Below are 13265 nucleotides of genomic sequence, written 5' to 3' on the forward strand. Positions count from 1 at the left end.
TTCCTGCTGCTTTAAGCCACTTTGTTTCTGGTAATTTGTTAAAGCATGTCTAAGAAAACTAATACAGTTAGGAAAATACCTTCTGAAAGGATTAGATAAACATTCACAAATATCAAATACAACTGGGAATAGTTCCTCAGCAGCCAGAGTGGAAATCCTCATAATTCATAGTCTATCGGTAGAGTGGTCAGAAGGGTCTTGTGTCAGCACGGAAGCAAAATTAGCCCTATCCTAAATGCTACTGTGGTCTCCCAAAACAAAGCTTAAAAGCAAGACTTGAAGATGAAACATTTTTCAAATAACTTACATGCATCCCAGGACAATGGTCTACAATATAGGAATACACTAAGGTAAAGTTCACATATGGCATCTATTAAAAAAAACTACCAGGCATGTGAAGAAGTAGAAAAATACAATCCATGAGGAGAAAAACTATACAATCTAAATTGACCAACAAATGGCACAAATGATAAAATTAGTAGATAAAGACATTAAAGTACTAGAACATGTAGAAACATGGAATACACAAAAAAGGCCCCAAAAGAACTCAAACAGAGATGAAAACAATGTCTGAGATGAAAAATAACTAGAAAAAATTAAGGGCAGATTAGACTATGCAGAAAAAAGATTAGTAAACTTGAAGATACAACAAAAGAAACTATCCAAAATGAAAATGGGGAAAATAGCTTCGGAGGGAAGGGGAATAAACAGAGCATCAGTATGACTTCAAGAAGCCTAAAATACATGTAACTGGAGTCCTAGAAGAAGAGTGGAGAGCAAAGTGAAAAATATTTCAAGAAGTAATTTCCAAAATTTATATAAAGTTAAGACCTACAGATTCTAAAAAGCTCAATTAACCTAAGCATAAGAAACAAGAAGATAAAAGAAACATTAACTGAAAGTTTGTCCATCTTCACCCAAACTTCCAGTTATAAGATAAATAAGTCCTGGGGATGTAATGTACAGCATGATGACTGTAGTTAACAAGACTGTATTGTATATTTGAAAGCTGCTAAGAAAGTAGATCTCAGAAGTTCTCATCAAAAGGAAAAAAATTTTTGTAATTATGTGTGATGATGGATGTTAACTAAACTTATGGTAATCAATTGTCTGTGTGTGTGTGTGTGTGTGTGTGTATAAAACCATTATATTGTACACCTAAAATTAATACAATGCTATATGTCAATAATGTCTCAATTAAAAAATATATGAGAAAAAATGATCAAGAGAAACTATTAAAAGCAGGCATAGAAAAAAAAAAGATATTACATGCAGAAGCATAAAGATAAAGATAAGATTTCCCATTTAAAATAACACAAGCCAGAGAATACAGAGCAACATTTTTATATTAGTGAATGAAAAACAGTCAATGTAGAATTCTACACTCACGGGAAATATTTTTCAAAAATGAAGGTAAAATAAAGATTTTTTAATATACAAAAGCTTAAAGAATTCATCACCAGCAGTCCTACATGTCAAGAAATGTCAAAGGAAGTCCTTCAGTCACAAGGAAAAATGGTGCCAGATGAAAATCTTGATCTAACAAAGAAATGAAGAACACTAGAAATAGTAACTCTATGGTGTAACATAAAAGAATTTTTAAATTTAAATCTCTTCCAAAGACAATTGTTGAAAGCAAAAGTTAACAATGTATTGTTAGATTTACAATGTATACTCAATAAAAATGTATGCAAATAGCACAAAGGCTAAGTTCTTATTTATAATGTTTATATATTTATATAAAAACTTATTTATTGTATAATATTTGTACTATATATGCTGACATTTATACTATATATACTTGCAATTATAATATGCCTTTCAGATAAACTGTGATAAGCAAAGGACATAACCAAAAAACCCTAAAGCAATCACTAAAAATACACAGCAAAGATATACAGCTAATAAGCCAACAAGGAGCTAAGAACGGAGTATTACAATATACTCAATTCAAAAGAAGAGAGAGAGAAAGAAAGGGAACACAGAACAGACAAGACAGAGAGAAAATGATTAGCAAGATGGTAGATTTACAACAAACTATCAACAGTTGAACCCCCCCATTTAAAAGACATTATCTGACCAAACAAAAATGGAAGACCCAACTATATGCAGCCTACAAGAAATCTACTTTAAATAATAAAGATATAGATAGATTTAAAAAGTAAAAGATAAACCATGTAACACTAACAAAAGATAGTTGGAGTGGTTACATTAATATAAGGCAAAATGAATGTCTTAGTAAAGACTACTACTGGAGATGAATGAAGCTCATTTAATAATGATAAAGGGATCAATTCATCAAGAGGACATCACAATCCTAAACACTGATACAGTTTATAATAGAGCTTTAAAGAATATGAAGCAAAAACTGATAGAACTGCAAGGCAAAATAGACAAATCTACAGCTATAGTCAGCAATTTCAACATCCTTCTCTCAATAATTAATAAAACAAGTAGACAAAACTCACTAAGGATATAGAAGACAACCAATTTTGGGGGGGTCATGATCTTGACTGTGATGTTTTCATGAGTGTACACGTATATCAAAACCTATTAATTTGTACATTTTATATATATGCAGGTTTTTAAAAAGTATTAATTATACCTCAATAAAGCTGTTAAAAAAACCTCAATAAAAATCAAAGACTTTCTGGAACATTAACAATCACTTAAAATGCAAAGTTAAAAAAAAAAAGATGGAAGAAAACAAAAGAACCAGAATATCATACCTGGTGAATACTGGAAGTTGGGATTGAATAACCTGGACTCTAATCACAACAAGTAATAGTGTACTGAACATCAAAACAATGAGTTTTATTAGTGTCTGCAGCATAGAAAATGGAATACTACCCTTTCCGCGAAGAAACTGTCCAGCAGTAGTACATAATAATGGCAAAGTATACTAGAAAAGAAAAAAAATGTTTAAGTAACAAATAGCACTTTACTGTAATTTTTCAACAATTATCATACTTTCTAAATGCAAGATTAAATAAAAATTGACCAAAATTATAAAACCAACATGGAGCAAACAGTGGAGCTGATAATGAATAAAACTGAGCCCAATAATCTTATCCAATAATTAATTATACTGTACAGTATTACTGTGTGCTTCCCCAAGTTGCTTAATGGTTTCATTATTGAAACTTTCTTAAAAAACTAAGGTATAATATAAAATGTTAAGTAATTTTCAGTGGGTATGAAGGCAAAACATGCTTGTTTCTTGCAAATTTTTAGTAATCATAATTGGTAAACAGACCACTTTATATAATTATACATTTAGAAAATAAGTTTATTATAATCTGATTCAAATAGGATAAAAGATAGCAACAAGGAAATTTAGATTTCTCCTTACCCCCTGGGCAATAAATACTTCATACACACAGCAAATTCCCACAACTGTTATTCCCTGCTCTTTACACAGTGTTGCAACAGCCACTAAAAACACTGTCAAGGCGATAGGAGTCCACACTGCAATTTAAGAACAGAAAAATATAAAAACACACGAAACAATTTTATAATATCATAAAAGGATATTTTAAGTTAGACAACTATTAGACATTACTGAAAAACTTTACTTGTGATTCTATATTCACATTTGTTATTTTCCACTGACATACTTTGTATTTTAAAACATATTGAAATGCTGTAATTTTTGCTTTATATATTAAAAAAATCAAGATATATAATTTGAACTAAAAAATTTTTGTGGACAGGAAAATTATCTAACCAAATGCTAACATTTAAAAACAAAGGTAGAGTGGCCAATCTGGAGAAGAGAAACTTACAGGGTTGAGTGTGGTAATTAATGAACTATCAATTTGAAATGAAGATAAATACCTGAAATTATCACAGAGGTACCTATATACTTTATTATATCTGTGAGTAATTAAAAAAAAACTTGAAAGTGAAAAATACTGGGCAAACTACAGTACCATTCTTACTAAAAAAAGACTATAAAAACTAAAACATGTTAGCAATAAGCATTTAAATCAATACTATTCTTTAAAAAATTTGTAACAATATTCACAAGTTCTATTTAAGTGGAAAACCTACTTCATCAATTTTAAGTAAATGTCTACTACTCAGTAGTAATTTGATTAAAGAACCATGAATTGTGAAAGTAAATCTGGATCTACTACTAACTTGCTTTGTGATTCTGGGCAACTTTTCTGAGCTTTAGTTTTCTTATTGGCAAATATGATTTCTAATTCTTTTCCAGTTTAAGAAATATATGGTACTTTGATTGTGTGACCTCAGTTTTTATTAAGTACATTAATCAAAGTAAACTCAAATAACTGACTTAAATCCAGGTATAAATAAGAACAGAATTCATGAATCTAATACATTTTTCTTTTGTCACTGGGCTTCATATAGAAACATCTGTTTTTGAAATCATTTTCAATTTTAAAATACTGTATAGACTAACATTACCGAAAGGAAAAACAACTAAAAAAAAAAAAATGAGAACACTATTGGAAATACTAAGTATTGATATAATAGTATTCCTTCCTCAAAAAAGTGTCTCATATTCTAGTTAGGCCTAAACCATCAATATTAATGTAACAGATTATATCAAGGGTTGAACTATCCTGCTAAAGTGACCAAGAAATTCACAGAGCAAAGAAATTAGCAGATGATTATTTACAAAACAAGTTGAACCTAAGTTGGACCTTGAAGGATATACAGGACATGAAAGAATTGGGAAAGGGGTATGTATGAATAAAGGAATAGAGGAGGGAATAAGCTTGGCAAATGAATGATACAGATGATACAGAATGGTATGCCTGAATGGGTATGCATAGATTAAAAACTAGTGGGAAACAATGGCCTTGAAAATAGGTATATTAAACAGTTTATATAACCAGTTTAGCATATTTCATTGCATTTCAATCACCTTACGGGATATGAGGACAGGTGCAATCGTACTCATTTTTAAGATGAGGAAAGAATTTTGAAGGTTTAAAAAGAGTCATGCACAATAAGGAGACCATGACTTTAACTTGGTTCTTCTGATACTAAATTCAGAGCTTCTCACTAATTTGTTTTTCACTCCAAGGAAGAGAAATCAAACAGCTGCCTTCAAAGATGCTGGATTTAATCTAAGCAACTAATAGTTCTAATAAAGGCAAACGTTTTGCTGAAACCAGTCACTTCAGTTCTTTGGTGACTAAATTACTTTATGAACATATACACTTTGATTTTTATAATCAGGTCTCTGTGGCTAAAGTTACCATGTGTGATTTTGTCCAAAACAAGTACCCCTGTTACATAAGTTGACACTGAAAAAAAAAATACATGTAGAAGTGTAGAATCAATTTCAATCATCAAAATCTATTCCAATTTCAAAATATAGGTTTCCAAGCTGACTTTACGTGTGTAAAGATACACACCTTCAGTAATGGTGTATCTAAATAGTTATTTTAAGTACTTACTGCATTTGTAGGGGAGAGAGATAACAATAAATATTTTTTGTCAAATGGTGACCTAAGTATTATAGAGAAAAACAGAAAGTGAAGGGAAATAAAACGGAGGGGGGAAGATGAGTGGCACTACTGATGACATTTGAGCAGAAACCTAAAGTAATGAAAAATCAAGTGCAAAGGGCCTAAGATGAATGATCCTTGTGAAAAGGGTATGGGACATGAATAACCCAGAATTTAAAGTGATTAAATAATTACAAATTGAAAATCTTTGCATAGGACAAATACCTTAGATAGAATGGAGAATACAAAGATGATGACAAAACTGTTTGTGGTCTCAGGAGTGAAATAATGAAACGTGGCGTACAAAATACCATAGGGGAAAAGAGGACAGAGAGAGGTCCCGAGCAAGTTTCAGTATGCTTTCAATTAGAATTTAAAATATATTATATTCATTCACCTAATCATTTCCTCAACAAATATATACTGAACACTCACTGTATACCAGGAACCATTCTAGGAAATGGAGATAAGAAAGTGAGAGAGAGTTACCTACTCTAATGAAGGTTATATCCTATTGTAAGAGAACAATAAATGGGTTAAAAAAATTATGTATTTTTAGATTAAAAATGAGTTTTATGAGAAATGTAGGTTAAAGGGATAGAAAGCAACATGATTTGGTTTTTGTTTTGGTCAAGTGGTAAACTAGCATGACCTGTTGACCTGTTAGCCCCTTTCCCCAAAATCAAGCCTAGAAAGATTAAGTGAGAGGAAAATATGGCTTCTAAGATATTCAAAACAAAAAAAGAGAGAAATTCCTGGGCATTGAAAAACAAAAAAAGAGAGAAATTCCTGGGCATGTATGTTTGCATGGGTGTTTCGAGGGACTACATCTAAAGCACAGAGTGAGAAAATTTTTTTTTAACCTATCCAATCCTGACTGCCCTGGGTAAATCATTATTTGCACATTTACTGTAGAAATCTGCAGCTACCGTAGGTTGTGGGTGTTCCAGGGATTAAATGAGAATACTTCAGAAGCCCTGCTGGGATAAGGAGTAAGATTTTTTTTACAGGTACAAAATGACCAACCACTCTTCAGCAGTCTCTTCCACCCACAGACCTTCCATCTAAATGCAGGGGGGTGGTAGACTGGCCTGTTCTTAATGCTGATTCTCTTTAAGAGACTAGAGCAGGTGGTTGGTAGAATGGTAACAATAGTAATCAACAGTGGCCCTGGGGAAACTGGAGATCTCCACCCTGGATTTTAATGAGTCACCAGATGGACAGAGTGGCGCTGGTCTTTCTCTTTATTATACACAGTGGTTGATAACTTTCAGAGAACATGTGGCCTGAGCTCACAAGCCAAAATAAGTAGATACCTGAAGGGTACCACAGTTATAAAAGAGAGAGCACAAACATAACAACATACATGACTAATTAATTAATTGAAAAGACCAAGAATTTAAAATAAGTAATTCTAAAGGAAATAAGGAAAGATACTGGAGTTATAAAGAATAAGAAATCATTAAAAAGGACCAAGTAAAATTATTAAGGATCAAAAATATAATGAAATGAAAGGATATTTTAGTTAGAATGAAGAACTTCTCTAAGAGGGAGACGGTTGAGCTGAGGCCTGATGATGTAAAGAATATAAATGAAACAACAATGTGAAGATCTAAAGGAAGAAAATTCAAGAAAGAGGGTACAGCAAGTATAAAGGCCAATGCTTCACCTGTTTAAGAGTAGCAAGAAGGTCTGCTTGGCTATAGTGAAGTGACTAGGGCAAAACTGCAGGAGATATGTTTAGAGTGATAGGCAGGAGCCTGATCATGCTCTTGAAGTTCACAATATTTTCTAAGTTTATCATTCATGTTTTGCTTAGGATGGTATTTAAAGACGATATTAGTTTGCAATTCTATATTAGCTACTGAACTATCTCTCACTGCATTACAGGCAACAGGGAAAATAGGGACACTGCTTCCTATGAGCCAGGTACTGCTTTAAATTCCTTAACATGCTTAACTCAACTAATCCTTCTCAACAGGTAGGAACTATTATTATCTACATTTTATAAAGAAACTAAAGCACAGAGAGGTTATGTAATCTGACCAACATAGTAAATGGAGCGTCTAAATGGTGGACCTGAAATGTGAAACTAGACTCCAGAGTCCATGCTTTGAACCACTATGTTATACTGAACTCAAAACTGTTTTAAGAAGGCATTGTGCATAGCAGCAAGAGGGAAACCTACTCATATTACAAATTTAAGAAGCTGTTTAGCTAAATTGCTTATCTCTTGAAACTTTGTTTTCATACATACAAAATTAAGCTCTTTATCATCAGTGCCTTGGGTTTATAGTGAGAAAATTCTCCAAGAACATAGAAAAAAAACTCAGCATTAAATTTTAAGATTAACCAAGTACAGGTTAAGGTCATAATGTGCTTCACATTATGTGCCCTTTCATGCCCATTGGGCCCACACTCTTAAAAAATCATTTTGATTGCCTGGAATTTGTTTTCTGACATCATTAGGGCTAATGGGTTAATCTATACAAAGCATTTTCCAGGGTGGGCTACATGGAGGGGACTCATTAAATAGCTGAACTATGATCAACACATAATAAAAGTTATACTCTAACAGGCTTTTAACTTTGCCTAAACAATACAATTCATAGTCTTCACATGTGTTACTTATAGAAAGACAACTGAAGTATTGGTACTTCATCATTTACAGGTAACAGCAAATGGAACTAAGAATGATCCTAAAACTCTTATATTCTAGGGAAATTTTTAAAAATTAGATCAAATAGAAACTGTTAGTCATGATAAAATATAAACTACAAACAGTAATTTTTAATATTGACAATGTCACATACTTTTCTTATGTCCATAGATGCTAAAGTACAATAGCATGATATATAAAGATAAATACCAAAAATGGCATATGTTTTATAAGAACCACTTGAAGTAAACAGAAATTACTTGATTGAGTTTTATAGCTAAAGTAAAAAGTTAAATGTTAGACATTTACCTATGGAATTATCTGGTCCTTTTGATTTGGTATATGACAAAAATGCAGCTAGAAAAAAGATAGATGACAAAAGTTCTGCTCTTCCTACAACACCTGTTACCTAGAAGGGGAAGGAGAGGGGATCATATTAATAAAAAGCATCTTGAAAATTTAACTATAATTGCAACAGCAGTTTAATTAGAAATTAAACTGCTATAACTTTTCAAGTGCACATTTCTGCTTTTTAAGCATTCTTTGAGTGCCCTCATGTGGTGAATTTGTATGTCTTCCATAAAATTAAATTTATCAGTGACTGTAACAGTTCTTTTATTATTCTGGAGTAATTATAGACTCAGAGGAAGTCGCAAAAATAGTATAGAGAAGTCCTGTTTACCCTTTACCCAGCTTCCTCTAATGGTAACATCTTACACAATTATAGTACACTATATAGATGTAGTTCTTACATGTTTTCTTAAAATACAAGTGTTCTTAAAATACAAAAATATAATAAACTCAACACATTATAGCTCACAAATAAACCTGCAAACTAAAATTTAAAAAGACAGTAAATTTTAAAACATCCTTTTAAATTCAAAAAATTTAAATATAAAGCCCCCAAATCCCTTTAAAGTATTCTGAACTCACTATAAAACTTAAAACAACCTATTATTTTTGTAGATGTACAGAAAAATGTTCAGCTAGACACCAAAAGTTTCAAGATACTGGGAGAGACACACAACTCCCCTCCAACACACACACACACACACACACACACACACACACACACACACACACACACACACACACACCCTGGCAGAGTTTAAGCATACAGACTCTTGTTTAAAATTGAAAGCTTGTAACAAAGCAACTGAATAGAGTCCTCTTTGCTCTGCTGAGAGGCAATTCTGGAGTCTCAAGATTACCAAGAAAAATACAGTTATAGTTTGTGAATGTGCTGGTGATGAGCATATTGGCAATAGTAGAGACAGCTCACAATTTTTAAACACATGGCAATAGACAATAAGAAATTACTGAGCAACATTTGTTAGGATATCTGTCCATGTTTGCATGTATTTTGATAAATTTTCATCCCTTACAGAAGTTTCTCTTATTATTTTCTGTCCTTTGAAACAAAAAAAATGCTAAGTTGACAAATATTTAAAATCTTTATTCATAAAAAAATTAGCAAAGAAAATTACTGTATTCATTTATATTTTACATCGCTAAAGTTGAGTGATTACATCTTATGTTCTTGAATAAATGTTTGTTTCAAAATTTGTTCTAAAAAATTTTACATAGTAGGAAAGTTAGACTCTACACTAATAAGTTAAGACACTGTACCAATAGGAGTCTTCAAATACTTGGATTAAAGTCATGGTTAATTTTTTTTCCTTAAAAATATATACCATTATAGACATGTATAGAAATAATGCAAAAAACATCAATTTATAGTTTTACTTACTGCTTCTGTGTGTATTGGGTGCACTGCAAAAAGTAAAGAAGCAATCACACTACTCCGGTTATCCAGAAAGAGTTTGCAGACTTTAAGAAATATCACACTAACCACAGCATGAAAAATCATATTTAGGAGATGATATGACATAGGTTTCAGTTCACTAAACAAATAATTTAAGCGAAATGTCAATACTGTTAAGGGACGGTAAGACTTGTGGCTTCTCTCCTAAAAGGAAAAAAGAATCATCAATCATTGATTATTAAAGCATCTCGGTCCTTCTGGGTACATGAACTAATCACTGCTTTTACTACATTTGGCTGAGAAATAACAGTAAAATAATGAAATGCCCCAAGAATAATACAAACATAAAAGATAGCTCCATGTGTTTTTTTGTGTGTGTGTTTTCCTATTTCCTTTGTACAAAAACAAGGCAATTTCATCTCTGATATATAGTAGTCAAAGAATTAACAGTAAAAGAAGACCTAACTACTAATTCCTCTTCAATACACAGATTTTAAAAAGTAGGACAATAGTGATATTAATCAAGTTGTAGCACAGGATTTCTCTCCAAAGCCAGCTACCCAAACTATTACCAATACAAGCATTCATGTAACTGCTGGCTAGATCTTCAAAAGAAAACATAAGAACAGAATGCTTAGCCAGTGCAGTTTAAACAATGATGACTCAAAAAGGTACTGTCTAGTTGTCTTTTGAAAAAACACCTCCATAATGTATAAACCTGAATATATTAAACCAAACATACTACACAGAGAGTAATACAAGAGCAAAAACTTTCTTAAAGAATAGATATCTTTGTTATTGCAGTCTCTATTGGCAATAAATCAAATTCTATGTGAGGTACTGAATTTCTTTATAAACTAAAAGTTACATTTAACAAGAAATATTTTTACTCTAAGACAAAATCAAACCAGATTTAAGAATAAAACACACAAGTTAAAAAGATATAAAATATTATCCTATTTATTTTTTGTAATTTTTTTTTTAAGATGTTGGGGGTAGGAGTTAATTATTTATTTTTGCTGTGTTGGGTCTTCGTTTCTGTGCGAGGGCTTTCTCTAGTTGTGGCAAGCAGGGGCCACTCTTCATCGCAGTGTGCGGGCCTATCACTATCGCAGCCTCTCTTGTTGCGGAGCACAGGCTCCAGATGCGCAGGCTCAGTAGTTGTGGCTTACGGGCCTAGTTGCTCTACAGCATGTGGGATCCTCCCAGACCAGGGCTCGAACCCGTGTCCCCTGCATCAGCAGGCAGATTCTCAACCACTGCGCCACCAGGGAAGCCCTATTCTTTGTAATTTTTTATAAAAGCATCCACATTCACCTTCTTTGCTCTCCTACCTCTTACCATATTTTGCTGTAACTCTGGTATATAGCTATAGACTTAAGCCTGCTCATCCACAATAGGAAACATTAGGAAGCACAAGAAACAAACATTTCCCATTTTGAAATTAAAAGCATTTAGTATAGTCTGTACTGACTATACACAACATGAGTGCTATCTACCTAGAATGCATTTTCCTGCTTGGCTAATTCCTGTACATCCTTCGAATTTCACCTCAAGCATACAAAATTGTTTTTAAAGGCAACGTATTGAACTGAAATGACTTGTAACAGAAAGCAGAAAAATGCTGTAGAAACCTTTTGGTTTCAAACCTTTCAGGTCAAAATCTAATGACATGATTAAAATCAAAATAGATATTAGCATAAATTGGGGGAATGGACACATATTTCTAAGAGTCTCTGGGGATAAAGGGTATGGGTAGAGGGGAATAAATTATCTAGAAAATAATATATGTTATAATAGTACCATATTTTCCCCTTGTTATCAAAAGACTTATTTCTTCTAAAGGCTAGAATTCGGTGAGAATAGGAAAGGTTGCAGGAAAATAAATAACCTGCTTATTTAATAAGAAAAAATACTTGTTTGTGACGAGAGGAATGAAAGATTCCATACCCCTCCTTGAGAAGCTTCCAGATTTGGAGAATGCGGAAAGGGGGCAAGAATGACAAATGACAAAAAGTGTTATATGTTATGTTTCAACAAATATGTGCTATGTACTACAGATTAATTAATCCTCAAGGTATTATTCTTTTATAGATCAGGAAAATGCCTCAGTCATCTGAAAGCTGTGTTCCCACCTATTTCACACAGCTTTTACATGATAGAACTAAAATTAGAATCTAATCTATATGATCCCAAGCTAACAAAGATTTAACCCCAAACAGTTTAACAGTGACCTTCAAAATAAAGTTACTGGCAAAGTAAAAATATCTCCATAAACATGAACTAAACTTTTGGGTTCTCAATATAAAATCAAATTAAGTATTAGGTAGGAGATATGGCACAAATTAAAATTTTTAATAAATCATTTTTTTCTGCAGAAAAATAGACAATATGTATACTTAGCATTTTTACCCTTAAAGTCTAATCTATTTATATTGAAGTTACATATATTTTTAAATGGTTAAATACCACAAGCAGTCATCTCTTCTGCCTGACTCATAAGAGAGAAAAAAGAGAAATAAATTCAGTTAGATTTGTGTTACTCCTACTGTTCTAACACATTTGGTTTTTACACACATATATTATTTTTAAAGAGATTAAGCCAAGATATACAACCAAGGAAAGAATCAAGTACTATAAAAAATATGATTACATTTTCAACTTCCTATCTAACTTATTACAAACGTTATGTCTCGTATAAAATTTCTGAGGAAAAAAATCCATAATTACTATGGTGATGGCAATGCAATGTTGATAAAAAATTAGGAGTACTAAGCTACCGGAATAATTTAAAATCTGAGATACATATAAGTAATATATACTTACTTCAGACATAGGGGTTCCCCAGAAATCATTCTGAAATAAAGTTTTTAAAGGTGTAGATGGATGCAGGTCTTTATTATCCAGTATTGCTGACACATCATCAAAAACAAAACCACAAAAGAGGCTGTTCCAATAACAAGCAGCAACTATGCCTATTATTAAGGTTACTTCTTTGAGGTTAATATCAGCCATCTTTTCCACAAGCACTTGTGGACAAAATCTGGGGGGGAAAATCATGAAGATAAAATGAAATAAGCAACATTTTTTCCTCTAATAAGTACAGTTTTAATAGAAGAATAAGCAAAATAAAGATAGAATGCTAATTCTCACAGAGAATTAATTCTTTAAAGCTCAGTTCAAATTCCATCCACTTAAGGAGTATTAGCTGACCACTTCTCCATATTCCTAACCTAAGACAGAATTAACTGCTCTTTCATATGTGTTTTCATACCTCTACTACAGCCTTTTATCACATCACTCAATCTTTAAACCTATCTCTTTAGCTAACTAGATAGTGAACTCCTTATCAACTGTC

At 32.2% G+C, this 13265-nt stretch overlaps 1 protein-coding gene across 1 annotated transcript in view; it reads right to left on the minus strand.

The window, feature by feature from the left end:
• The window catches only part of TMTC3 (transmembrane O-mannosyltransferase targeting cadherins 3), a 48244-nt gene extending 35293 nt beyond the window's left edge, over window positions 1–12951 (minus strand). The window contains exons 1-5 of the mRNA XM_007449119.1: window positions 12734–12951; window positions 9893–10111; window positions 8452–8551; window positions 3353–3468; window positions 2730–2902 (exon numbers count right to left, since the gene is read on the minus strand). Of these exons, the coding sequence (XP_007449181.1) occupies window positions 2730–2902; window positions 3353–3468; window positions 8452–8551; window positions 9893–10111; window positions 12734–12922 (797 nt within the window). The 5' untranslated portion in view covers window positions 12923–12951. The remainder of the gene's footprint in view (window positions 1–2729; window positions 2903–3352; window positions 3469–8451; window positions 8552–9892; window positions 10112–12733) is intronic.
• Window positions 12952–13265: the final 314 nt, after the last annotated feature.

Source organism: Lipotes vexillifer, unplaced genomic scaffold (genome assembly GCF_000442215.2).
Source record: "Lipotes vexillifer unplaced genomic scaffold, Lipotes_vexillifer_v1.1 scaffold415, whole genome shotgun sequence".
NCBI lineage: Eukaryota > Metazoa > Chordata > Mammalia > Artiodactyla > Lipotidae > Lipotes > Lipotes vexillifer.